Source organism: Oncorhynchus gorbuscha, linkage group LG14, assembly GCF_021184085.1.
Source record: "Oncorhynchus gorbuscha isolate QuinsamMale2020 ecotype Even-year linkage group LG14, OgorEven_v1.0, whole genome shotgun sequence".
NCBI classification, from domain to species: Eukaryota; Metazoa; Chordata; class Actinopteri; order Salmoniformes; family Salmonidae; genus Oncorhynchus; species Oncorhynchus gorbuscha.
Window position 1 is genome coordinate 19,946,932 of NC_060186.1, and position 25,543 is coordinate 19,972,474.

General features: G+C 45.7%; 2 protein-coding genes across 5 annotated transcripts in view; both read right to left on the bottom strand.

Annotated features, from left to right (window-relative positions):
• Window positions 1-1,885: 1,885 nt before the first annotated feature.
• Window positions 1,886-14,934, bottom strand: LOC123995800 (FYVE, RhoGEF and PH domain-containing protein 4-like). 4 transcript variants are annotated; one of them, XM_046299476.1, is made up of 12 exons: window positions 14,624-14,934; window positions 7,913-8,763; window positions 7,659-7,804; window positions 7,281-7,437; window positions 6,309-6,447; window positions 5,136-5,194; window positions 4,786-4,926; window positions 4,094-4,278; window positions 3,960-3,990; window positions 3,780-3,857; window positions 3,384-3,509; window positions 1,887-3,210 (listed from the first exon to the last, which is right to left on the bottom strand). In XM_046299476.1, exons 2-12 carry the CDS (start codon window positions 8,438-8,440, stop codon window positions 2,995-2,997), a joined length of 1,806 nt encoding a protein of 601 aa, XP_046155432.1. In that variant the 5' UTR covers window positions 8,441-8,763; window positions 14,624-14,934; the 3' UTR covers window positions 1,887-2,994. The 4 variants fall into 4 exon arrangements, with proteins under 4 accessions (XP_046155435.1, XP_046155432.1, XP_046155433.1 ...); XM_046299477.1 differs by having other exon boundaries at window positions 14,775-14,927; XM_046299478.1 differs by having other exon boundaries at window positions 1,889-3,210; window positions 3,786-3,857.
• A 125-nt stretch (window positions 14,935-15,059) lies between these two features.
• The window catches only part of LOC123994614 (protein bicaudal D homolog 1-like), a 34,931-nt gene continuing 24,447 nt past the window's right edge, over window positions 15,060-25,543 (bottom strand). Inside the window, exons 5-10 of the mRNA XM_046297422.1 lie at window positions 23,132-24,145; window positions 22,682-22,876; window positions 22,204-22,355; window positions 21,658-21,868; window positions 17,504-17,579; window positions 15,060-17,044 (exon numbers count right to left, since the gene is read on the bottom strand). Coding sequence (XP_046153378.1) covers window positions 17,532-17,579; window positions 21,658-21,868; window positions 22,204-22,355; window positions 22,682-22,876; window positions 23,132-24,145 — 1,620 coding nt within the window. The 3' untranslated portion in view covers window positions 15,060-17,044; window positions 17,504-17,531. The remainder of the gene's footprint in view (window positions 17,045-17,503; window positions 17,580-21,657; window positions 21,869-22,203; window positions 22,356-22,681; window positions 22,877-23,131; window positions 24,146-25,543) is intronic.

Here is a 25,543-nt window from a genome sequence, read left to right on the forward strand (position 1 = left end):
CACTCACTGGATGTCACAATGGCTTCCAGGGATAAAATAATATGAAAGGAAACACATGAGAAATAGGCATAAAATAAACTGCCAAAAAAAAAATATATTTTTAATTTTAATCAACACATGAGAAACAGTTGGCCAAATTACTTGAAACTGCATTCTCTCTCTTTAGCTCCTCCACTTCCTCCTCACTGTCTTTCAGTATGGCACTTATGGCTGCAATTATGGTCAGAAGTTCTCAAAATCTATTGGGGCTCTATTCAATCCGTGTCGCAGAAGTTCAGCGTTACAGCGTGACTGAAAAGCAACGTTCTCGCGTTAGCGAAGACTGCATTCTGTCCATTTATCTACACACATACAAAGCGTAGTTAGGCACTGCAGGAGAAATGTAACATGTTTGTGATGTAACAGGAGAAAAATCATGTCAAGGATACTGATAAAGACATTCTAGACGATTCTGTGCTTCCAACTTTCTAGCAACAGTTTGGGGAGGGCCCTGTCCTGACAATGCCCCTGTGCACAAAGCGAGGTATATTCAGGAATGGTTTGTCGAGATCGGTGTGGAAGAACTTGACTGGCCTGCACAGAGCCCTGACCTCAACCCCATTGAACACCTTTGGGATATATTGGAACACTGACTGCGAGCCAGGTCTTATCGCCCAACGTCAGTGTCCGACCAAACTAATGCTTGTGTAGCTGAATGGAAACAAGTACTCGCAGAAATGTTCCAACATCTAGTGGAAAGCCTTCGCAGAAGAGTGGAGGCTGTTATAGCAGCAAAAGGGGGGACCAACTCCATATTAAACACGATGATTTGGAATGAGATGTTCAACAAGCAGGTGTCCACATACTTTTGATCATGTAGTGTATTTAGTGGAAGGTCTCCATCTCCATAAAATGTGTAGACTTAAAAGTTTTCCATAGGAATATATTTACTTAAAGACTTGCTCCTGTACTTTGGTGAAAGTACTTTTTAAACCACTTTGGGCTGAATGTGTTCATACATGCATAATCTATGATAATTTTTTATTTATTTTTACATCAATTAGCTACGAAATCCCTAGATTGAAAGCGACTTTTCTTGAAGCTGTGCTGCACCACTTCCCTACATTTCCCTCCACGTGGGCCAGCCTCCTGGCAATTCGAGTTCTAGCGAATGAGCTTCAGCCTTTCATATCTGAGCAAGAGCTAGCAAGAGGCCAGCCCAGCGTTATCCAATGTTGTTGCAGGGCGGACCCAACGGCTCAGTGGCCACAGCAGAGAAAGGTTGCAGCCTATTATTATAAGCCGGCGGGGCACCGGTCTATGGCCCCTTACATCATTGGGCGAAAGCGGGGAGAGAGGAGCGCCCTTCTCAAATGGACCAGTAATCTGCGCCGCTCTGTCATTTTGTCAACAAGGCAGCAAGGTGCATCTTCCAGAAAAATCTCTCTTTTCCACAAACTAAAATGTTAGAATGTTCTCATTGGGAAGACAGATAAAAGCCTTTTTATCAAAAGCAATCCCTTTTGCATGGGAAAAAACAGAATCCTAGTAATTACATACATACACGTCAGTTTAGTTTTGAGCAGACTTCGCAGTGGGCTTTGAAAGGGGCACCTGGTTCAAACCCAGGATGCAGCCTGGTTCCAAATCGAAGGCAATCAACTTCCAGCTGATGCAAAACACGCCTACACAGGCGGGATTAATCAAGAGAGCAATGACGTGGTCCACATATCTGCATGTAGTACACAATTTTCCGGGACCATTGTTGGGTTGTGAGTGCTACTTTCAGAACTACTGGGGAAAAAAGTATACAAAAGTATAGGAGAATCTCTTTAATAACACATACTGCAAGCATAAGAAACTTAGCTGATAAGTTTCCAACTTTAATTTTCTAGTTCAAATGAACACCTTGCTTCACTTTTAAACAAGTTCAACTTTATTTATTCAAAAAGGTAAATAATTTCAAATACAAATTATAAGGTTACTTGATTTTCTTATTCAGATAGGGATAGGCAGAACACATTGCTTCTCGAGTTTTTACACAAAATGCATCTCATTGCCAGCCCATTACGGTATACAGAGAGCGCCAAAAGTATTAGGACAGTGACATTTTTGTTTATTTTGGCTCTGTATTCCAGCACTTTGGATTTCAAATGATACAATGACTATGGGGTTAAAGGGCAGACTGACAGCTTTAATTTGAGGGTATTTTCATCCAACATTTAGAAATTGTAGTACCTTTTGTACATAAGTCCTCCCCATTATAGGGGACCAAAAGTATTGGGAAAAAATTCACTTATGTGTATTAAAGTAGTAGAAAGTTCCAGAATCATGGTAGCATCCACATGAATGTAGAAGTGTTTAGAAACATATTATATTATTATTTACAATACAAGTGACTCCAAAATTACATAATATATTAATTGACCATACATTTCTATTTGGAACAAAATAATCTGAAACACAACGAAAAACAAACAGCAAATGCATCCAACAAGGTTGTAGAGTCACAAGCTTGATGTAACCATTGCATGCTAGGAATATGGGAGCAAATACTGTGCACTACTTTAATATCCATATAAGTGAATGTGTCCCAATACATGGGTCCCCTAACATGGGGGGACTATGTACAACACGTGCTGTAATTTATAAACAGGTCACCCGATATGGATGAAAATACCCTTAAATTAAAGCAGATAGTCTGCACTTTAACCTCAGTCATTGTATCATTTCAAATATGTCACTATCCCAATACTTTTGGAGCTCGCTGCATCTCATTAAGGCCTTAACACTGAACACAAGTGCAGAAACTGGGGGATCGCTTGTGTTTGAACACGGAGGCTGTTTGATCGAGAGGGCTCGCTGTCATTGACAGCCATCCCGTTTCTATTGGCGACACTCCCGTAACCATTATCAGTGACACTTTCGTTGCCATTGAGGACCGTCCCCTTGCCAACCATGGCAATGTCCTTAACCACCATCCCATTTTCATCACCTGTCCCTTAGAAGGGGACCCTAGACAAGACCTTCACATCCTGGGGAAAGGGCAGGGATGGAAATGTGGAGGTGAGGTGTGGAACCTCTAGAATGCCCCCCCTCCATGCCCTCTCCCCTCTCCTCTCTGTTGGCCCGGAGGATCAGGGCGGAGTGGCAGTCTAGACACACCTTGTTCACCCTGTTGCCATCGTACTCCAGAGTTACTTTGTTGTCTGAACACCTCCAACACACCACCTGACAGACAGGTGGACAGACAGAAAGTCATGGTCATATCGGTCTGGTTATGTTAGAAAGAACAGAAGTACAACACTGAACGTGAATGCCATTTCAACTAATCATAACCTCACCCCAGCCTTAGGTAAAGTGAATGTGAAGTGTGTGTTGTGTGTACGTGTGTGTTAACTCACACAGCCACAGGCTCTGCAGTGGTGTCTCCATCGGGTGAGGGCGTTGAATGGTTCGCTACACTTCATACACATGGTCACCTCATTGTCCCTGATCCATCGAGGGGCACGACGACCCAGCTCCTCCATCTGTTCACGCACACAGGAACAAAGACCAACACTCAAAATCAGTTCAGTCTCGCCATGTTGTTACCACCCGTACATGCAAGAGGATCTCAAATGAGTTGTTTCTCCTTCCCTTTTGCTAAATGATCAGTTCCCCTCCACACCCATTTGCCTGTGATTTATCCCTCTATATTAATACAGGGATCATACCGTACAGATGGAGGAACACACACACAATCATGGAAGAAAACATTCTATCAGTCTCTGTTTTGCACAAAAATAAGGGATCCTTACAGATACCTCTACTTCTTTAGAAGTTGACTTAAAAGTCTCATTCTTCTGTCGGAAAACATCAATAGTGTCCTGGAAAGCCTGAAAGTACAAGGCACGTCAGACCATGTGTACTCTCTCTATATACTCATCATGTGCATTCGTCATTTAAACATGTTTCAAAATATGACAAAGCACTGTTACCTTTAACCAGTCCTCTTTGTCTTGTTCAGAGCTGGAAAGACAAAGCCACATGTTGACATTTATACAAAACATATACACATCCATCCAAGACCTTCAGGTGAGTTATATTATTGTGACACCCCCCCCCCTCTCACCTGGCCTGTAGGTCCAGGGTCCTCTCCAGGGTCATCTCCTTGCCAGACACCTGGAAGGTGTGGGGGTGGTGTTCGTTGGTGGTGCGCTGCACCGTCATGCCCTCCACGTCAATCCGTGTCCGCACAGTGAACCGCTGCCCCCCCAGGCTGAACCGAGGAGTGCAGCACAGTAGTATGTTGTTGAACTGGATGGACAGCGGGGGGGGGCAAGAAAGACATGAGGGTTTTAAGTATGAGCCACAAGAGTCTCCTGAATGAGCCGTTAATGCAGGAGTGTCAAACTCATTCCACAGAGGGCAGAGTGTCTGCGGGTTTTTGTTTTTTCCTATCAATTAAAGACCTAGACAACCAGCTGAGGGGAGTTGCTTACTAATTAGTGACCTTAATTCATCAAGCACAAGGGTGGAGCGAAACCCCGCCCTCCGTGGAATGAGTTTGACACGTGTGGGTTAAATGGATGGATGTTCAGTGGTTCCTAGTCAGTGAAGTGCAAGATTCTGACAAAATAGAGATGATTTCAGTTCACATTATACATGGCAGAAAATCATGTCTGTTCTACACTATACATAGCGACATTATGTAATGTTGCGTCTTCCTAAACTCCATAAGGTCTCCATTGGGAAAGAGGTGGTCTGACCTCAATGGGACTTCCTGGTAAAATAAAAGGTTAAAATATTGTGAGCTGGTCTAACCAGGAAGAGGTGTCTCTCCATGGCGGAGTTCCTGGCAGCCAGCATCAGGATGCGTCCCTCCCTGATGAACTCATTGGAGGGGTTCATCACATCCTCCTCCCCCAACATCTCGTAGATCTCCAGCAGCTTCTTCAGGTTATCCTAGAGGACAACGCAGCAGAACATAGGATGTTAGACAACAAAGCAGATCCCAAACTTCTGTCCCAACCGATAGCAAAATAACAAAGTACAGATGGTAGTGGTTAACAGTAGTAACCTCTATGCCTGAAGAGAAATGGTCTCTAGATATACTGTACTGACAATTGCTATCTGCAGTAAGTAGAGGATTAGCATATTAGTTCTGCACGTACTGATTGGCGGATGGCGCTGTTGGAGTGTGTTGCTGCCATGGAGATGACCTGCAGAGACTCTGAAGGCAGGCAAAGAGATCAACACCGTATTTTCTTAGAAAAGAAAAACCCCTAAACCACAAAACCTAATCTATTATGGTTTCTGGGAAAGTTACTCCAAGTCTGAGAAAAAGTGATGACACTGCGTGAGTCTTGGCTAGTAAATGAGGACTACCTGAACTCTCTGCTACAGTAAGAGTGAGGCCGGCCTTTGTGGATCTACTGTATGTTGGACTCTATGCTACAGTAAGAGTGAAGCCGGCCTTTGTGGATCTACTGTATGTTGGACCATGTCTATGCTACAGTAAGAGTGAAGCCGGCCTTTGTGGATCTACTGTATGTTGGACCATGTCAATGCTACAGTAAGAGTGAAGCCGGCCTTTGTGGATCTACTGTATGTTGGACCATGTCTATGCTACAGTAAGAGTGAAGCCGGCCTTTGTGGATCTACTGTATGTTGGACCATGTCTATGCTACAGTAAGAGTGAAGCCGACCTTTGTGGATCTACTGTATGTTGGACCATGTCTATGCTACAGTAAGAGTGAAGCCGGCCTTTGTGGATCTACTGTATGTTGGACCATGTCTATGCTACAGTAAGAGTGAAGCCGGCCTTTGTGGATCTACTGTATGTTGGACCATGTCTATGCTACAGTAAGAGTGAAGCCGGCCTTTGTGGATCTACTGTATGTTGGACCATGTCTATGCTACAGTAAGAGTGAAGCCGGCCTTTGTGGATCTACTGTATGTTGGACCATGTCTATGCTACAGTAAGAGTGAAGCCGGCCTTTGTGGATCTACTGTATGTTGGACCATGTCTATGCTACAGTAAGAGTGAAGCCGGCCTTTGTGGATCTACTGTATGTTGGACTATGTCTCTGCTACAGTAAGAGTGAAGCCAGCCTTTGTGGAGCTACTGTATGTTGGACCATGTCTATGCTACAGTAAGAGTGAAGCCGGCCTTTGTGGATCTACTGTATGTTGGACTATGTCTCTGCTACAGTAAGAGTGAAGCCAGCCTTTGTGGATCTACTGTATGTTGGACCATGTCTATGCTACAGTAAGAGTGAAGCCGGCCTTTGTGGATCTACTGTATGTTGTATGTCTATGCTACAGTAAGGCAGGTGTCAACTCACTCTCTGCATGGCTGTGGTCCGAGTCGTCATCAGGCAGTCTCTTGAGGTAGTCTCTCAGCAGCATCTCATAACGAGGAAGTCTCTGGACCGGCTCCAACATGTGGTGCTGCAGGGTCAAACTACCACACACCTCCCGACTCTGGAAGATAACAGAAAATCAACAACAGGGCAAGATTGACTAAATGTTTCCACCACTGGAAAGTTAGCACCTATTGATTTTCATTAGGTGAATGGTGAAATGCAGATTAAGAGAATGAATAAGATATTCATCACTACTGTGGACGGTTCTGAATATGTGGACATCGGCGACGTAATTTACAAAATAGCCTCCAACACTCTACTCAGCAAATTGGATGCAGTCTATCACAGCGCCATCCGTTTTGTCACCAAAGCCCCATACACTACCCACCACTGCGACCTGTATGCTCTCGTTGGCTGATCCTCGCTATATATTCGTCGTTGCTAGGTAAAGCTCCACCTTATCTCAGCTCACTGGTCACCATAGCAACACCCACACATAGCACGCGCTCCAGCAGGTATATTTCACTGATCATCCCCAAAGCCAACACCTCCTTTGGCCGCCTTTCCCATCCAGTTCTCTGCTGCCAATGACTGGAACGAATTGCAAAAATCACTGAAGCTGGAGACATATCTCCCTCACTAACTTTAAGCATCAGCTGTCAGAGCAGCCTACCGATCATTGCACCTGTACACAGCCCACCTGTAAATAGTACACCCAACTAACTTGTAATTCATTCGCCACTATGGCCTATTTATTGCCATACCTCCCTAATCTGACATTTGCACACACTGTATATAGATTTTTATATTGTGTTATTGACTGTATGTTTGTTTATCCCATGTGTAACTCTGTGCTATTTGTGTTGCACTGCTTTCCTTTATCTTGGCCATGTCGCAGTTGTAAATGAGAACTTGTTCTCAACTGGCCTACCTGGTTAAATACTGGCCTACCTGTATATCCTGTATGACATTCTTGAATGGTGCGGACCTCTCCGTCCAGACTCTAAGCAGCTCCATGGCGTGGTCGAAGCTCATCACGTACTCAGCATACATCCTGAGGAAGGGAGCATGCTGCTGCATGACATCACCCAGACGAGGGCTCACAGACCTGTGGGGTCAAGGGTCGGAGATCAAAGTATTAAAAAATGATTATTTAATCAGTTTAGATATGCTAGCGATTTAATGTAGGAATGTTAAAACTAATGTGGTCTCTGTGAGGCTGGATGAATTACATAAAATATTTTAATTGAATAAAAAGGTTCCAATCCAATCATGTCTTTCAGTTATAGATAAGGACATCAATTGCATCATCTATTTGGGTTGTCTCACCATTGGCCCATGTGTGTCTCCAGGTCTGGCAGTAGGAACTGGCTGTGGAAGGTGTGGATGGAGGAGATGTTGGAGAAGATGGTCCTCACCACATCTACAGGGAACAAGCCTTTACCGGCCTCCTGAGTCAGCCGGGCACAGAACACCTGCACACACATGTTAAAACTCCGCTAATCAACACATACTGATCAAGTCATGTGGTGATAACTACAGTGGATGAACAGGAACAGTGAAGTTGACAGTGACACACTGACCTGGTCTAGCAGGTGAAGGCGGGCAACATAGGCCCTCTCTGTGAGTAGAAGCTCGTTGGCAATCTTATACAGCTTCTGTTCAGTGGAGTCCTGCAACCTCACCTCCACACTCCCTCTCTTCATCTTCTTCTCTTCTGTAGAGCTCTCCTGAAGCATGGCCTCCTCCGTCCCAGTCGCAGCTCTGTGAGAGGGGGACAGTTCCACTTTGAGCCCTGTATCCACCTTCCATCCGTCTCCTACATGGCCGTTGATCAGTACAGCGTCCCACATCAGGTCCAAACCGTACATATTTATGGGAGAGATTTCCCTCGCTCTGCCCTCCCTACAAGCCACTACTTCTGCCCTGTCTGGACTGTGAGCATTCAGTCCAGTGTGTGAGCTGTCGGTAGACCTACTGTCTGGGTCTGTAGGCTGGTCCAGGCTTATAGAAGTGGTGGTATGTGTTGGGCTGCTGTTAGCGGATCTGAGCACAGACTGGTTTTCCTCAAGGTGAATGAGGTCAGGCAGGCTGAAGGGTGATCCTGCCATCAGTCTATGTCTCTTTATCCTGGCTCCAGGGCTTCTCAGCTGGTTCAGCCTGGATCCCGCTCCCTTCCCTGGGGACTGAGATCCTAGTCCACTCTGTATGGAGCTCTTCCCTGGGCTGTGGATTCCTAGTCCCTTTCTTGGGCTCTGGGTCCCTGGTGGTACCCCCTTCACCGGGCTATGGCGAGGCCTGGTCCCAGGACACTTTCCTGGGCTGTGGACTGCTAGCCCCCTCCCTTGGGGTCCTGATCCCTTCCCTTTGAGTAGAGCTCCTCTTGGCCCCTGGACAAGCCTCTTCCCAGGGCTCTGGAGATGGGCAGGAGACACTGCAGACAAGGAGTGAGGAGGGGGAAGTTGAGTAAGGGATCTATCCTAGCCTGGTTCCAGAACAAAAATATAAACGCAACATGTAAAGTGTTACTCCCATGTTTCATGAGCTGAAATAAAACAAATCCCAGAAATGCTCCATACGCACAAAAAGCTGAGGAGTATTTCTGTGAGAAAAAAACTCATTCTGATTGGCTGGGTCTGGCTCCCCAGTGGGTGGGCCTGTGCCCTCCCAGGTCCAGCCAATCCTGCACCCCTGCCCAGTCATGTGAAATCAATAGTTTAGGGCCTAATTTATTGATTTCAGTTGACTGATTACTTTAAGTGAACTGTAACTCAGCAAAATCTTTAAAATTGTTGCATTTTGCGTTTATATTTGTGCTGTCTTGCCAACTCCTATTGGCATGACAATGACCATAGAAGTTGGCAAAACAGCACAAACAGATTTAGGACCAGGCTACATTTATCTTGCAGTGTACGTTAAATCACACTCCTTTCAGTCCATGTACTGTGCTTTGAGTGGGGATTTCTTGATAGGGCTCTTTCCATTGACCTCCTCTCTATGAGGTAATGATGCTCCCACAGCTACAGTACTGTACACAGAGCCACATGTACTGCTGCTCAGTTCTGAGGGAGAGCGAGAGACTGGACACCTACCAGTGACATACAGTAAGGGTACGAGGAAGTTAAGCTAGTTTGAACAGTCCATCCTCTAATGGCATACTCACAAAATCAATCTGTAATCGACACCACTGTGACATTGGTTGGAGGGGCAATCTGTGTTTGCTACATCCATTTCTGGACTTTGAGATTGGTGAAATGTGCCCATTGATTTCTTGAATAATGTAACTTGCAGATGAGATTGGCTCAACCGTCTTACCCCGACGGAACGCAAAATGTAAGCGTGTTTTGCCCCGTTGTTTGTGAACAATGTACTTGTAAACAAAACACTACAGCCTCAAAGGGTTAAAACTATAGTTTTGGTCTACTGGATGCTCAGTCTTTGCATCCATAGCTGGGGTCTATGAATGTGAGAGTGGTTGCATTTCTCCACCCCTATTCTTCAGCTGTTTACAGGAACATTAGCGGGGTGGCTGCTTTGTTGTTTGAAATGTAGATTGCCCCTTCAACCGTACGGTATCTTTAAAAGGTGAGTTGTTTCCCCTCCCCTTTTCTTTTTGGTTAATTATATTGTTTAAATTGGGTTGACTAATGAGTGAATTGTCTGTAAAACTAAATAAACAGTAAAAAAAAAAAGTTTGTTTGAGCAGGAGAATGGTCTGTCACTTTGTTACAGAATTCATAATGGGTGTAGCGCACTACTAGACCGTTCTTTACTCCAAATGTGGTGCCTCTGGATTCCTTTGTAAATGAAGTGGCCTCATTTTTTATTATGATAAAGAGGACATTGTTCTTTAACTGAAGTCGTTAGCTCGCTTATTCTACGAGTTCCCAATGCTTTCGGGAGTTTTCCCAATGATGTCAGCAGAAATTAAATACTAACAACTGCATTCCTAGACAAAATGATGCCAAGCTTAGTGATATTATTTACAATGCCAGGAATCAAAGTGAAACAGCTAAATTCCCCACGCGTCGCTGAGATGGTGTTTCTCCCAGTCACTAGACTGCTTTTCATTCTCACTTCTCTCAACGTGTTAACCATTTCTAGTCTTTCTTACGTCACTGGAAAGATAATCGGCTACATGTTTTAACTAACGGACTGCAGTCGGTGTCTACTGAGGAGGAGAGGACGACAAAAGTGACCGTGTTGTTTTGAAGTGGGCAAAAGTTAGCAAAACAGGTTCTGGATGTCAGGCTAACATTCCAGTCCATGTAGTCAGTCATGCTGTTTACCATGATAAGGAGTGACATGATAAGTCAGATAGACTGCTACCCGGGCTAGATAAAAAATTAGATGGATAGAGCCAACTGCCAACACGAGTTTAGCCTAATAACGCTGACTCTTCAGTATTGGCAGAGTTTGTGTTCACAGACACACACTCAAACACTGTGTGTTTGTCATACAGTGGCCAGTTAAATCTAATGTTAGTTAGCTAGTTTAAATGGCACTGTGAAATAATCAACCAACTGAACGAACAGTGTTTTTATTAATTGTATTTTACCAGGTAAGTTGACTGAGAGCACATTCTCATTTACAGCACCTCTTTAAGGAATACCTAGGATAGGATAAGTATTCCCTTCCACCCCCTCTTTAAGATTTAGATGCACTATTGTAAAGTGACTGTTCCACTGGATCTCATAAGGTGAATGCACCAATTTGTAAGTCGCTCTGGATAAGAGCGTCTGCTAAATGACTTAAATGTAAATGTAAATGACCTGGGGAATAGTTACACGGGAGAGGAGGGGGAAGAATGAGCCAATTGTAAGCCGGGGATGATTAGGTGACTGTGATGGTATGAGGGACAGCTTGGGAATTTAGCCAGGACACCGGGGTTAACACCCCTACTCTTACAATAAGTGCCATGGATTCTTTAATGACCTCAGAGAGTCAAGACACCCGTTTAATGTCCCATCCGAAAGACAGCACCCTACACAGGGCAGTATCTCCAATCACATATTTTTTAGACCAGAGGAAAGGGTGCCTCCTACTGGCCCTCCAACACCACTTCCAGCAGCACCTGGTTTCCCATCCAGGGACTGACCAGGACCAACATGCATGTTTCTGGTCAAGAAAAAGCCCACAACTTCAATCCACACGTGTTGTCTGTCTCTGAAAAATGTCTCCTCGCTTCTCACATACACCATTCCATAGGACAGAGGAGCGCTTCGCTCACACACACACACACACCACTGCTGTTCTTGAATTGAGTCCTGCATCAGTCTCTAAGACTGAGTACTGCATCAGTCTCTAAGACTGAGTCCTGCATCAGTCTCTAAGATTAACATAACTAGTGTTGTGTCAGGATACACACCCACCAGGGCATGCCAGTGGTAGATTAACATAACTAGTGTTGTGTCAGGATACACACCCACCAGGGCATGCCAGTGGTAGATTAACATAACTAGTGTTGTGTCAGGATACACACCCACCAGGGCATGCCAGTGGTAGATTAACATAACTAGTGTTGTGTCAGGATACACACCCACCAGGGCATGCCAGTGGTAGATTAACATAACTAGTGTTGTGTCAGGATACACACCCACCAGGGCATGCCAGTGGTAGATTAACATAACTAGTGTTGTGTCAGGATACACACCCACCAGGGCATGCCAGTGGTAGATTAACATAACTAGTGTTGTGTCAGGATACACCAGGGCATGCCAGTGGTAGATTAACATAAGGGTGTCATGCATGCCAGTGGTAGATTAACATAACTAGTGTTGTGTCAGGATACACACCCACCAGGGCATGCCAGTGGTAGATTAACATAACTAGTGTTGTGTCAGGATACACACCCACCAGGGCATGCCAGTGGTAGATTAACATAACTAGTGTTGTGTCAGGATACACACCCACCAGGGCATGCCAGTGGTAGATTAACATAACTAGTGTTGTGTCAGGATACACACCCACCAGGGCATGCCAGTGGTAGATTAACATAACTAGTGTTGTGTCAGGATACACACCCACCAGGGCATGCCAGTGGTAGATTAACATAACTAGTGTTGTGTCAGGATACACACCCACCAGGGCATGCCAGTGGTAGATTAACATAACTAGTGTTGTGTCAGGATACACACCCACCAGGGCATGCCAGTGGTAGATTAACATAACTAGTGTTGTGTCAGGATACACACCCACCAGGGCATGCCAGTGGTAGATTAACATAACTAGTGTTGTGTCAGGATACACACATGCCAGTGGTAGATTAACCAGTGGTGTCATGCCCAGTGGTAGATTAACATAACTAGTGTTGTGTCAGGATACACACCCACCAGGGCATGCCAGTGGTAGATTAACATAACTAGTGTTGTGTCAGGATACACACCCACCAGGGCATGCCAGTGGTAGATTAACATAACTAGTGTTGTGTCAGGATACACACCCACCAGGGCATGCCAGTGGTAGATTAACATAACTAGTGTTGTGTCAGGATACACACCCACCAGGGCATGCCAGTGGTAGATTAACATAACTAGTGTTGTGTCAGGATACACACCCACCAGGGCATGCCAGTGGTAGATTAACATAACTAGTGTTGTGTCAGGATACACACCCACCAGGGCATGCCAGTGGTAGATTAACATAACTAGTGTTGTGTCAGGATACAGGTGGTAGATTAACATAACTAGTGTTGTGTCAGGATACACACCCACCAGGGCATGCCAGTGGTAGATTAACATAACTAGTGTTGTGTCAGGATACACACCCACCAGGGCATGCCAGTGGTAGATTAACATAACTAGTGTTGTGTCAGGATACACACCCACCAGGGCATGCCAGTGGTAGATTAACATAACTAGTGTTGTGTCAGGATACACACCCACCAGGGCATGCCAGTGGTAGATTAACATAACTAGTGTTGTGTCAGGATACACACCCACCAGGGCATGCCAGTGGTAGATTAACATAACTAGTGTTGTGTCAGGATACACACCCACCAGGGCATGCCAGTGGTAGATTAACATAACTAGTGTTGTGTCAGGATACACACCCACCAGGGCATGCCAGTGGTAGATTAACATAACTAGTGTTGTGTCAGGATACACACCCACCAGGGCATGCCAGTGGTAGATTAACATAACTAGTGTTGTGTCAGGATACACACCCACCAGGGCATGCCAGTGGTAGATTAACATAACTAGTGTTGTGTCAGGATACACACCCACCAGGGCATGCCAGTGGTAGATTAACATAACTAGTTGTGTGGATACACACCCACCAGGGCATGCCAGTGGTAGATTAACAGTGTTGTGTCAGGATACACACCCACCAGGGCATGCCAGTGGTAGATTAACATAACTAGTGTTGTGTCAGGATACACACCCGCCAGGGCATGCCAGTGGTAGATTAACATAACTAGTGTTGTGTCAGGATACACACCCACCAGGGCATGCCAGTGGTAGATTAACATAACTAGTGTTGTGTCAGGATACACACCCACCAGGGCATGCCAGTGGTAGATTAACATAACTAGTGTTGTGTCAGGATACACACCCACCAGGGCATGCCAGTGGTAGATTAACATAACTAGTGTTGTGTCAGGATACACACCCACCAGGGCATGCCAGTGGTAGATTAACATAACTAGTGAAATTACCAACATGTTCCTCTTCTGCCTTAGACATGGCTGAGTTCACCCACTTCAGTAAAAAAATAACATGGGCTAGTTTCAATGCACTTGTGCTTAGCCACCCTAAAAACAAAACGTGTAGGGTAACTCAACCACTAATAATACATTGCCTGAGTTAGTTTACAATTAGAGAATATGCGCTAATAGTGTTTCCATTGTGGCCAAGACAGAAAGCCATCAGCTAGGAACTAACTAGGAGGCACTAGGGCCGTCACTGAATGGCTGGTGTTCTGCCACAACTGTACAGGGTTGACCAGACCAGTCAGTTCCGACAGCATTAGATTGTGCTCCCCAATGACATGCACACCTCGTTCATGTCAACACACCACACCAGTGTTTGCCTCTCTCCGGTCAGACTTTCTATCTAAAGATGACTTGGCTGTGGGCATCTTCTTCACAGTTTCCTAAACATATGACTTCGGATCAGGAGCCACTGAAGATCCATCTCCACCAATCTGCTCAAAATGAGTTCAATCCATCATAACAAGCGATGCAAAAACCACACAGACAACCTATGCTATAGTAGGAAATGTGTCCAGTGAGTTCTATTTGCGCTGACGCGCTCACTCAACGTTTCCAAAAACAAAAACTGCAGACGGCTGACCTTCTGTCTCCCGCGGTATTCCCTTTCTCCTCACCGCCGTCCTAAACTCCTCCGCTCACGATGAGTGGTCTTCACACTCCCCCACTTCATCAGGTCACCGTCAAACATGGTAATATGATTTATAATAACCTTTATACAACGTATTGTTCACCTGATCGTGAATAGAGATCGGATTCGAGGCGCCGTTGGGATTTACTCAGGTAACGTTAATTACCGAGCTGCGCCTCCAACAAAAACGTAAATAGGCGTACCAAATTCCAAAAGTCCAATACACATTTCCACATGCTATGAATCTACATCAGTGATGTCGAATCCGATAGATCTTAACAATGGCACCAATAAACCCTCCGCCCCCTGTGAGCCTTTGGTGGCCGAAATTCGAATGCCATTTTCCTAAAGGTGTTGATGGTAATGTTTCAAAATAAATATGCGAAAGTGTTTATCAGTCCCCTATAAGATTAGGGGGGGATTTATTGTGTTTTGAAATGTAGGCTTTACATGGTTAAATATGCAATAAAAATGATTTGAAAGATACCATACATTTATATATTGCTGTCTGAATGGTTTTTATTGAGTTGTCGAGTAGTGTTGAAATTGTGCAAGCCAGTCCGTTCATCTTTATTATGGGACACACATTCAGAATTTCATCTTTGTGCCCTGAGTACTTATACACTCCAGGTCCAGAAAAAGGTAGCTAGTAACATGAATCATTTTCTTCATAGCTTACTGTATGTCCAGTTGGCCTATGTATACCTCCAATGGTATTTGAACCATCTGATAGGTTTAAAGCCATTGGGCTCCAAAGCAAGTTTGCTCTCCCAAACGAATGCGTTGGGTTTTTAGCTCTGTGGGTTAATACAGTCTCCGGCTGGTTTACACAAAACCCCTTCCTTCTCCTTCATCTGCTTCACGTCATGTCTGAGAAGCCTAGTAAGGAATGGAGCAGACAGCATTCACCAGAATAACACAAAAGCATGTCAAAACCCAACGTTTTTGAAACCCAACTGCACTTAGCAACCCCAGTTCTGGTCAGAGATCCTTTAGAAACAGAATCTTCTGTCTAAAGCTAGGCTGAGGTGTGTGAATTCATCCCATTTTGCCACGCTTATGAGCTGTGACTGAGTGGACGTTTGATATAGATGGTTAAAAGTTGCTGGGTGGTGGTTTGAGAAAAGCTCCAAATTGGTATTTCTAGGTTAGGATACATAGCATCATGGTTGAATACTGTACAGCATAAACTGCCAACTACCTCTACTATTACTACAACTACAGTGCTACTAGTACTACTATTCTATAGTGAAAGCGGTCTACACGCCGGTCCAGCATGGTTACTTCCATACACAGGATGTAGAAAACAAAAGGCAATCTTGGATAGAGATCTACTTTCAACATCATTATTTAACCCAGTGGGGGTAAACAGTCGATCACAACTAGTATTGGAATGCATTGGTCAGTTTGTGCTTGCCATTCAGGAGGTTGATTGAGGCCTTCAGAGAAAGAGAGAGAGGAAGGACGAAAAGGACGTCCCGAATGGCACCCTATGCCCTATGTAGTGCACTACTTTGGCGAATGTGGTGTCATTTGGGACGAAGATGATGCTTCAACATAGATACCGTAGAAGCAAGGAAGGACGATGATGGTACAAACACTGTCAGCTTTTACAATGTTTGTATAAATCTCTTATCCTGTAAAACACATTAAAAGTGCAATAGAAACACATTCATATACCGTAGGGTGCGTGGGCAAAGTGCGTTTGAAAGCAATTCCATAGAATATAAAACACTACGATCTTGGTGAGAGGTGGGGACAATCGATGAAAAGAGAAGAAAATGACTTAAACAATCTGTGTCTGTGAAAGCTAATACTTCTTTCTTTTTTTTTCTTTTTTTTACATGCATTTCAAATACACAGTTATGGCTTTGTCCACTGCCACCTTGGCATTCGCGACAAACTGTACCGTTAATGATTGTACAGCGAGCTATACATTCAGCAAAACCCAAGTTGTCCACCTCTTGAACCCAAACAAAATAATCATCACTGGTCGTAACATAAAAGTATGTTTCAACACCCCCCAAAACACCATTGACAAAGACATGATGAACAATGACTAATAGCTAGCTTGGTAGCAAAGATGGCGGCATGTCACTCTTTTCTCCCACAAATCCTCAGTCAGACAGTCTCTTATAAGTCTTTGTGAGCGTCGTCCTTCTCTTCCACAGCGAGAGGCACTGCTCTGGCTCTGCCCTGCAGAGTGCTGTGATGGGGTTGGAGGTCAGGGTGTAGTAGTTCCAGGTTTATAGAGGACCAGGGGGACAAGGCGGCTGGACGAGCCAAAGGAGAGGCACTCGTGGGGGGCCGCTGCGGTAGCTGCTCAGCGGGCAGTGAGCTCGGTGCTCCTGGATAACTGACACAATGCTACGTCTGGGAGGAGCATGACCAGAGACAACCAGAAGACATGAGGAAGAGGAGAGGAGATAACAGGAGATACACGGTACCTGACAAAGATCTCAGACATCACCTCGATTACTCACAGACAAAAGGAGGTATCAGTGGTGATTTACAATGGTAGGTCATGTTAGGTCAAGGCATACACAACTCACACACACAAAACACACAGGTTGGAATCCTGATGCTGTACCCTGGCTATACTGTACAGGCAAAATTACATGGAAAAATGTACTTAAACTGTATATTACTTACACTGTAAATACATGCAACGTTTCAGTCCCATGTAAAGTTTTAGCCTGGTCCTAGATCTGTTTGTGCTCTTGCCAACTCATTGTTTCTTTGTGGCATGATAATGAGTGATGAGTTAGCATGATAGCACAAACAGACTGGGATTCAGGCTAGTTTTAGCCTGTACTGGTCTAATTTGTTTACCTGCTGGCTTGGGAGGCCTTCTCCCACCTTAGCTGTGAGGAGACTGGCGGCACTGTGGCAGCAGACTTCTGACGATCTATGAGAGACTGACAGATTAGATGGAGAGACAGTACTGGAGAGAGGTGACAGGAATGGGGAGTAGGGGACATCACAGATGATCATATCCAGGTAGGGAAAAATACAGACTACTTACCAAAGAAAATCACCCCAATATCAACATTTTCAAGAAGCACATTCAACATTTCTGCAAGAATGTTCCTACTCTTAAATATTCTCAAATGCCTAAAAACGCATGTATTTGATATATTGTACTGTTCCACGGAATGTACGCTTACAGTATGCCATGATGAACCCGTGTGCTTGTGCAATAACTGAGCAGGCTGCGTAAAGCATTCCTCCCTAACCCATGAGAGGAGAACACATGAGAGAGATTGTTCAAGGCCACTCAAAACAGAAAAGACGACGACACACAAAATACAGGTGATTTATACATGATATTTACAGTATATACGAAGAGTATGAACATAGCACTGTACACAGGACACAGCTTTCCAATACTCTGTGTTATATACACATGCATAGAAAGTGCTCAAAAGCTAACTGGCTGACAATCAGTGGTAACTATTAACAGTCTGCCTGGAAATGGATATGGCGTTAGCACAGAGATTGGCAATGTTTCACATTATGAAAGACCCCTGAAACAGCAGAGGAGGAAAATGGCATTCACTGTATTCACATAGAGGGAGAAATCACAGGCCAATAGATCTGGTGGGAAACAAATACACCTGAAAGGGGAACAACGCATTTGACAGGATTAAGAGCCTCTTGCATGTACGGATGGAACTTTGATGTAGTGGGACCGAAAATTGGAATGAGTTTGGTGTGTGTGTGTGTGTGTATTGGAGAGTGCGAGTCGGGCGGAACGAGGAGGGTTTCACAGAGAGGAGGTCACAGTGGTTTCCTTTCTTGAGAAGCTAAGACAGCGACCCCTAGCATCTATTTGATCTTTGACAATCCTTCACTTTTCATTCCCTTGTTGCAGAAAATATCTATATCCAGCTCATTTACCCTATGATGGAGATGTTCCATATTATAACCTACACTATACTACAACTACAAAGGTGTTCTGCTCAAAGAAGCAGGTGTACAGTGTTGTGCCAAGGCAGGTAGATGGCGCAGATGTAGAAACTGGAGTGAAGGACAGACTCATGTCAAGTAATTGCTAACGTGATGAAGGGTAATGAGAGTAATACTAACTCCATGTATAGAAACGTGAAGGTCACTGAGGTGGTTCCCACGCCAAATCTACAGGGTTCATTGTGTTTCTGTACAGTCACCATTAGATGACTATTGGAAGAAAAAGAACATTCAACCAGCTAAATCAGCCCAACAAATGAGTGCAAGAACAGTCAGTATTTCTGTTCTGGAAAAAATGTAAATGTTCACCAAACGTTGTCAACAAAGTAGCTAAGAGGAGTCCTGTCAAATGCGTTTTTTTTGTTGCTCCTTATTGCCTGTTATAACAACATTTAGATCACTTGAACCAATGGAGACTGGGATATTTAGAGTATAGACACAGAGTTGTTGTGGTACTCTGGGCTCCAAACTTGGGACTGGTGGGGGAGGGGGAGACCGGACTGGGCCAATACTAGAGAGGGGAGTCAAAACAGGGAGAGACGAAGGAGACTTTTCTGACCAGCATCCCATTGACAGCACAACTAGCCAAAATCTATAACTGACCCTTACCTTAACCTTAACCAAACTCATAACCTTAACCTAGTTTTAACCAATTCAAAAATGAAATATCGGTTTGCGCGTCAGCCTCGTCCCCTTAGTTCTTCCCGTCAAATCCCAAACTGTGCATGGATTGGGCCAAATTTGGCAAAGCCTACTCACTGGCCAACACCCAGTAGCAGTGTATCCCTCATCAAGAGCACTGTTTAGAGACACTTATGCTGATAATTTGGCAAGGCTTTGTTATTGTCCATTCTAACCTATTGGATAGGGCCAAAAAAAACATGTGAAAACTGTTGTTGTTGGCATGAAAAGAAGGGTTGTTAAAGAAAAGCGGTGAGCTGATAGAAATGATGTCTGATCAGTCATTGTCGTTGCACTGATCAGGTGCTGTAGTTGTTAAGGCACACACATACACAGGTGACACACTATCATGTGTGCAGAAACTGTGGAATCCCATCTATGCATCATACAGTAGCGCTACACTAACTAACCCATGGCCTAAATGTCATTCAAATGTGTCTATATTTCTATAACAGTGTAAGGATAATTTTGGTTAACAATACGTCCTTGTCGTACCCCAGTTGAAAAGTGTGTGTGTGTCAGCTTCCTGAGTTCTCTATCTATTAATTACATTCATCCATCTATGTGTTCCTCTGGAGTTACCCTCCGAGGCACTAGGGGTGCTACGTAGCCACAGCTCACTGTCTGTCTCGCCTACTGATATGAAACCCAGAATCACCCATCTCGCTCATCATGGTGTGCTGATTCCAGGTCATTTATGTTACAGGTTTAATATGATATTGAACCTTGACGGAAGTCTTCAGTCTAAGTCCTGAATATATATAGTGATATTACAAACTGCCATTGGGTGGTGCTAGACTCTAAATATGTGCCAGGTTTACAGAGCAGATGTGAGGATGATTGCAATAACATTGTGAGGACAGTGGTTACAGAGCTGTGAGTAATAACTGAACAATTAAAAATAGCAAACAATCCATACTCATTGACCTGTCTTATCCAGTACTTGTTTTGAATGACATTTGGTTACAGTATCTGTGTGATTTTCATTAAAAACAGAGAGAGAATAACACTGTCAAGTGGTCGATCTGTGGAGACCTCAGTCCAACATTTGAACAAATTCCTTTAAATGTCCTTCTCATCTGTCTTTCCAAACAGCGGTAAGGTCCTGCACTCATATTCACTTGCTTGTGTGGATGGTGATTTGATTTAAAGGGCAAGACCAAAACTACTGATGTATAGTCTGAAAAGTGTTCTGTCTCTCCTGTAGTTTAGACCGATCAACAGTCTGTGAATAAGAGGAAGGCAGGGCCACTTGTGCTCCATGTTGTGTTAAATCCCTGAGGAAAGTCAGTCTGAACATTCACGCCGATACAGAGCCTCATCCAGATGCTGCATCGACACCAGAGGCTTAGGCACAAGAAACAGAAAACCAGTCTGTCCTCCTCTCTGTGAGCCCCACCCACTCCCCCAGGGGCTGATGGGAAATGTAGTTTAGTGTCATTAAAGAGGCGGATGGGATTTGTAGTATTGTCAGTGAGGAGGTTGATGGGAATTGTAGTTGAGTGTCTGGGAAGGGGCCAATGGAATCTGTAGTTCTGTTTAGAGAGGAGACTCATTGGATTTGTAGTGTTGTCAGTGAGGAGGTTTATGGGAACTGTAGTTTAGTGTCAGTGAGGGGGCCGATGGGAACCGTAGTACCTAGGGTAGAGTGGACTGTAGCTGCTGGTGTGGCTATATGAAGTGTGGGGGGTGTATGAAGAGGATGGGATATATGATGAAGGAGAGTAATGAGCAGATGAAGGGGTATAGGAACTGGAGGGGGTATAAGGGGAGGAAGGGGTGTAGGAACTAGAAGGGGTATAGGAACTAGTAGGGGTGTAAGAAGAGGGGGTATAAAGGGCTGAGGTACGCGTCAGGTTGGTAAGGGGGCGAGTTCGAGGGGAGCTCCATGTCAACCGGCGAGACCCCAGTATGGGAGAACGGTAGGGGGAGGAGGGGGCCGAGCCAGGCTGAGCACCCCTGCCAGGAGACGGCCGTGTGTCTGAGGAGTAATGCCTGGAGAGCCCAGTACTGCTACGTTCTAAACTAAAACTATGGGAGTCGAGACTGAAACTGTGGGAGTCGACCTCTAACGTCCGGACACCCAGTGCCCACTGGGAGTGAGCCAGCCTGTGGGGGGTGGATGGGGGGGTCCAGGAGGAGGAGGGTGCCTCCAGGGAGGGGGGACTGCCTGGTATTGTGGGGCCTGAGGGGGCCGTGGGGGAGGGGCTGAGGGGGTGTCTATGATGTGTCGTAGGGGAGCTCAGAGCTAGAGCTGTGGCATCTGTAGTAGCAGAGGTCAGGCTTAAGGGGGCGCCAGTGCCGGTGGTGGGGCTGGAGGGAGGACCAGGACTTACTTTGGGGGTGCTTCTCTTCATGCGGGCCACCTTGCCGCTGTGGGTGCAGTGCGACTGCTCCTGGTCGAAGGATAGGTCCTCCAGACGCTGGGTCAGGGCAAGTTTCTGCTGGATGGCCATCCGCAGGAGGGAGTTGAGCGTCTTCTTCTCGTCCTCCGCCGCAGCCAGCTGCCTCTGCATCTCATCCAGCTGAGTCACATACTCGTCACACCTGAGAAGTTTCAAGGAGAGGGGTTGGGTGCTTGCAAAAAACAAAAGTTTTGGTTACACAGCGTAGGTGGAGATGGGTTCAGAAAAAAAATCACATGATAAGAAGAAGTAGAGAAGAGAGAGAGAGAAGAATGGAGAGAGCGGAGGAGATATAGTAAGGGTAGGATGGAGAACTAGTCCTTTGTCTCTCTCCTGGTAGTGAACAACAAGAAGTCAATAGAAGAAAGAGAGATGAAGGGATAGAGCGAGGAGGGATATAGTCACCTGGTAGCGAACAACAAGAAGTCAATAGAAGAAAGAGAGATGAAGGGATAGAGCGAGGAGGGAAATAGTCACCTGGTAGCGAACATGGCTCTGAGCGATGAGAAGGTGGCAGCATCCTCCTTCAGGGCCTTCAGTTCGTTCCTCAGCTTCATCATGGTGTCTGTCACCATGTGCTTCTCATTCTCATACTTACTCTTCAGGTTGGCCAGGGCATTCTCTGCAGTCTGCAAGAACAAGGGAACAGGGACATTTCTTTCACCTTTATTTAAACAGAAAGTCCCATTGAAGTCTGAATGCATTTTTACCCCCAAGGGAGTTTGGATTTTAAATTGTTTTCTAAGTGAGGACATTAGTGTGACTGTGACGGCAGCCTCTATATACTCTATATATCGCCATGGCTACTGGAGCCTGCTAGCTTGGTGTGAGAACCATCTACAGCTTTCGGAGATTTCTCGTGACGAGCCTCAAAGTAGATTCTTGCAAGGCAGTATTAGACAGCGTATGACCATCCATAGGTATCCATATTGTGGACACGCTGTCCATGTCTGACCTGTTTGTTCGCTTTGAGCACCAGTCTGAGGGTAGCTATCTGTTCTCTCTTGGTGCTGAGCAGGGACTTGAGCTTCAGTATCTCCTCCATACAGGCCTCTTTGTCCTTGTCAAACAGTGGGGCCAGTTCCCTGGCTGCAGCCCTCTGTCTGGACAGCTGGAGTGACCGGTCCACTGCCCTCTGGAGGTGCCTCACCTGCAGCATGTTCATCAAGGGAGGTTGTTAGCAAACATTAGCTGATGTTGTCATATACACTCAAATCTGTGTCTGTTAGCTTCATGAGGACCATTTGAAAGGCTAAAGGTGACACCCGGCACACAAACTGTGATAAACTGATTCCGGTTTCAACTGCTAATGAAAACAAAGATGTAATGATATATGCGTGTGAAATTATATTGGTGTTTAAGTATGGCAAATGCTTAGTTTGACATGTTTATTCAAATGATTCACCTGTTCTCTGATGATGGCGTTGAGGTTATAGATGTTCATGGGTTCCCTACGCAGGTCTCCAGCTGGCTCTACCGCAGGCGATGATGATGATGAAGATGAGGAAGAGGCACTGATGCTGGGGGAGCCCGTAGGAGGGGTGCGGGGTACAGGACTGTCCCTGTCCCTCCCCCCGTCCCGGCCTCCCTCTCCTGACAACCGCTCTTTGGATGGAGATTCCGAGGGGCTACGAGACTCCGCCGTGGACGATGAGGTTGCTGCGGCAACGGCTGCGAGCCGCCGGGCGAGGCGGGGCGTGAGTAGAACGCGGGTGTCGTCACCCTTGAGCGAGGCACTGATACCCCTTAGTCCTCTGCCGTGTCTGTAGTAGTCTAGCATCACCCGGTTGGGCGTCTCGTTGTTACAGAGGCAGACGTGGTGGTAAAGTTGAGCCAGCTCCTCGCTGAAGGTGACCAGTTCGTCCTGTGCTGCATTGAGCGCCCCCTGGCTCTCGCTGGCCATGTTCTTTGCTGTTCTCAGCTCCGTCTCCAGGCCCCCCACCTTGTCCCTACCTTCCCGGCAGCTCCTCTCCAGCCTCCCCACCTGCTGCTCCAGTGATCTGTGCTGGGCCTCTCCGAGCGTCCTCTCCTCCACCCCGCCCTCCACACACTGGTTGTACCTCTCTCTCAGTGACTTCAGCTCAGCCTTTAGCTCGACCACCTCGGTTACAGCCACCCTGTATTTACACTGGAGGATCTCCAGACCCGGGGTCTGGTGGCAGAATGCCTGGCCCCTGCTGTGTATTAATCCCTTCTCTTTCTCCTCCTCTTCCTCTTCTCCTTGCTCCATCAGGGCCTCTCGGTTGAGGTGTGTCTCCTGGGCGAGCTGGGCCTCCTGGTGCAGGCGCCTGAGGGCGGTGACTCTCTCGCTGAGGCGTTGGGCCCTTTCGTGCTGCTCGTTCAGGGCACCCTGTGTATGCTGCAGCTGCGTCTGACACTCTTGCAGGCTGATCAACAGCGCTGTTTTCTCTCGCTCCACCTATGGACACGCACGCACACACACAGTGATTTTCAGCCTATTGTTAAACTAGTAGCTTTCTTTATCATCCCCAGCCCCATAATCATGGGGCGGCAGCGTAGCCTAGTGGTTAGAGCGTTGGACTAGTAACCGGAAGGTTGCGAGTTCAAACCCCCGAGCTGACAAGGTACAAATCTGTCGTTCTGCCCCTGCCTGAACAGGCAGTTAACCCACTGTTCCCAGGCCGTCATTGAAAATAAGAATATGTTCTTAACTGACTTTCCTGGTTAAATAAAGGTTAAAAAAAAAAAAAAACTTTAAAAAAAAGCTTAAATAAGCTGCATAATTTCCCTGCACACTCAGCACCGTCCATCTCATCCCTCAGGCAACCCCGCTGCTGAAAAAAACAGTACAGACAAGCATAGGTGCTGGTGACCAGCACTCTGATTTCTTGGTGCCTTTGTTGTGTTTTTGCTGGTGACCAGCCGTCACTGTGTTTTGGTTTTGCTGGTCACCAGCAAAACCAGCATCAAGTCACAACATGCTGGCTTTCAAAGTGATGCTTAATTCCTATTGGAATCCAGCCAGTGTGGGGACACCCAATAATTGTAACTTTTCTTCACCCACAACATGTATTCAGAACTGGAACAGCCATTTCAGTAATGGGTGCAATAAGTCCAACTAACAGATGGTATTAGTTTATAAAAATGTATGTTATTTATCTTTGTGTTGCATAATATTAATCAATCAATCAATCAATCAATGTGCATGCAAAAACCCAACAAACAAAAGAGATATTGAAACAAACAATACAAAAAAATCTACTGCAATAGAGCATGCTGGGAAGTGTAATAATGATGGGCATGGTCAGGCCAGCTTGACCAGCTAGACCTGCATGGACCAGCTTGGTCACTTGCATACCAACATCACCAGCATAAGCTGGTATGTGTCCAAAACACAGCGAAGGCTGGTCACCAGCAAAACCAGCTAGTTTACTATCCTAGTAAACCGGCATACCCAGCTTAGACCATGTTGGACAGACTAGCGTGACCAGCTAGACCATTCTTGTCTGACCAGCTTGACCAGCATCCGACCAGCACTAATCAGCATAGACCAGCAAATACCAGCATGGACCAGCTTGAAATGTGTGCTGGTTTATGCAGTTTTATTTCAGCAGGGCCTAAACCCTGCACACTTTCAGAGGGAACAGTAAACCTTGCACACTACTGGGGGTGAATCAATAGTCTAGTGTGTCAGTGAGGATATAAATAAGCCTTTCCTCCAGTCCAGCCAATCGAAGTGAGGCTGAGGGAATGTGTGGGGGAGATGCAGTTTCACCTTGCGGAACTGCAGTGAATGGTTGGACACATATCAACCCCACACACATCCTACTGCATCTTCATCTCACTGGCCCACTGG

What these genes read in the sequence shown, in the direction of transcription:
- LOC123995800 (XM_046299479.1), bottom strand. Translation starts at nt 8,440, where the DNA reads ATGGCAGGATCACCCTTCAGCCTGCCTGACCTCATTCACCTTGAGGAA. An exon ending in GAGACACACATGGGCCAATG is followed by an intron (nt 7,438 to 7,658) that starts GTGAGACAACCC and finishes TTGACCCCACAG; the next exon opens with GTCTGTGAGCCCTCGTCTGG. An exon ending in ACAGCGCCATCCGCCAATCA is followed by an intron (nt 4,927 to 5,135) that starts GTACGTGCAGAA and finishes GTTGTCCTCTAG; the next exon opens with GATAACCTGAAGAAGCTGCT.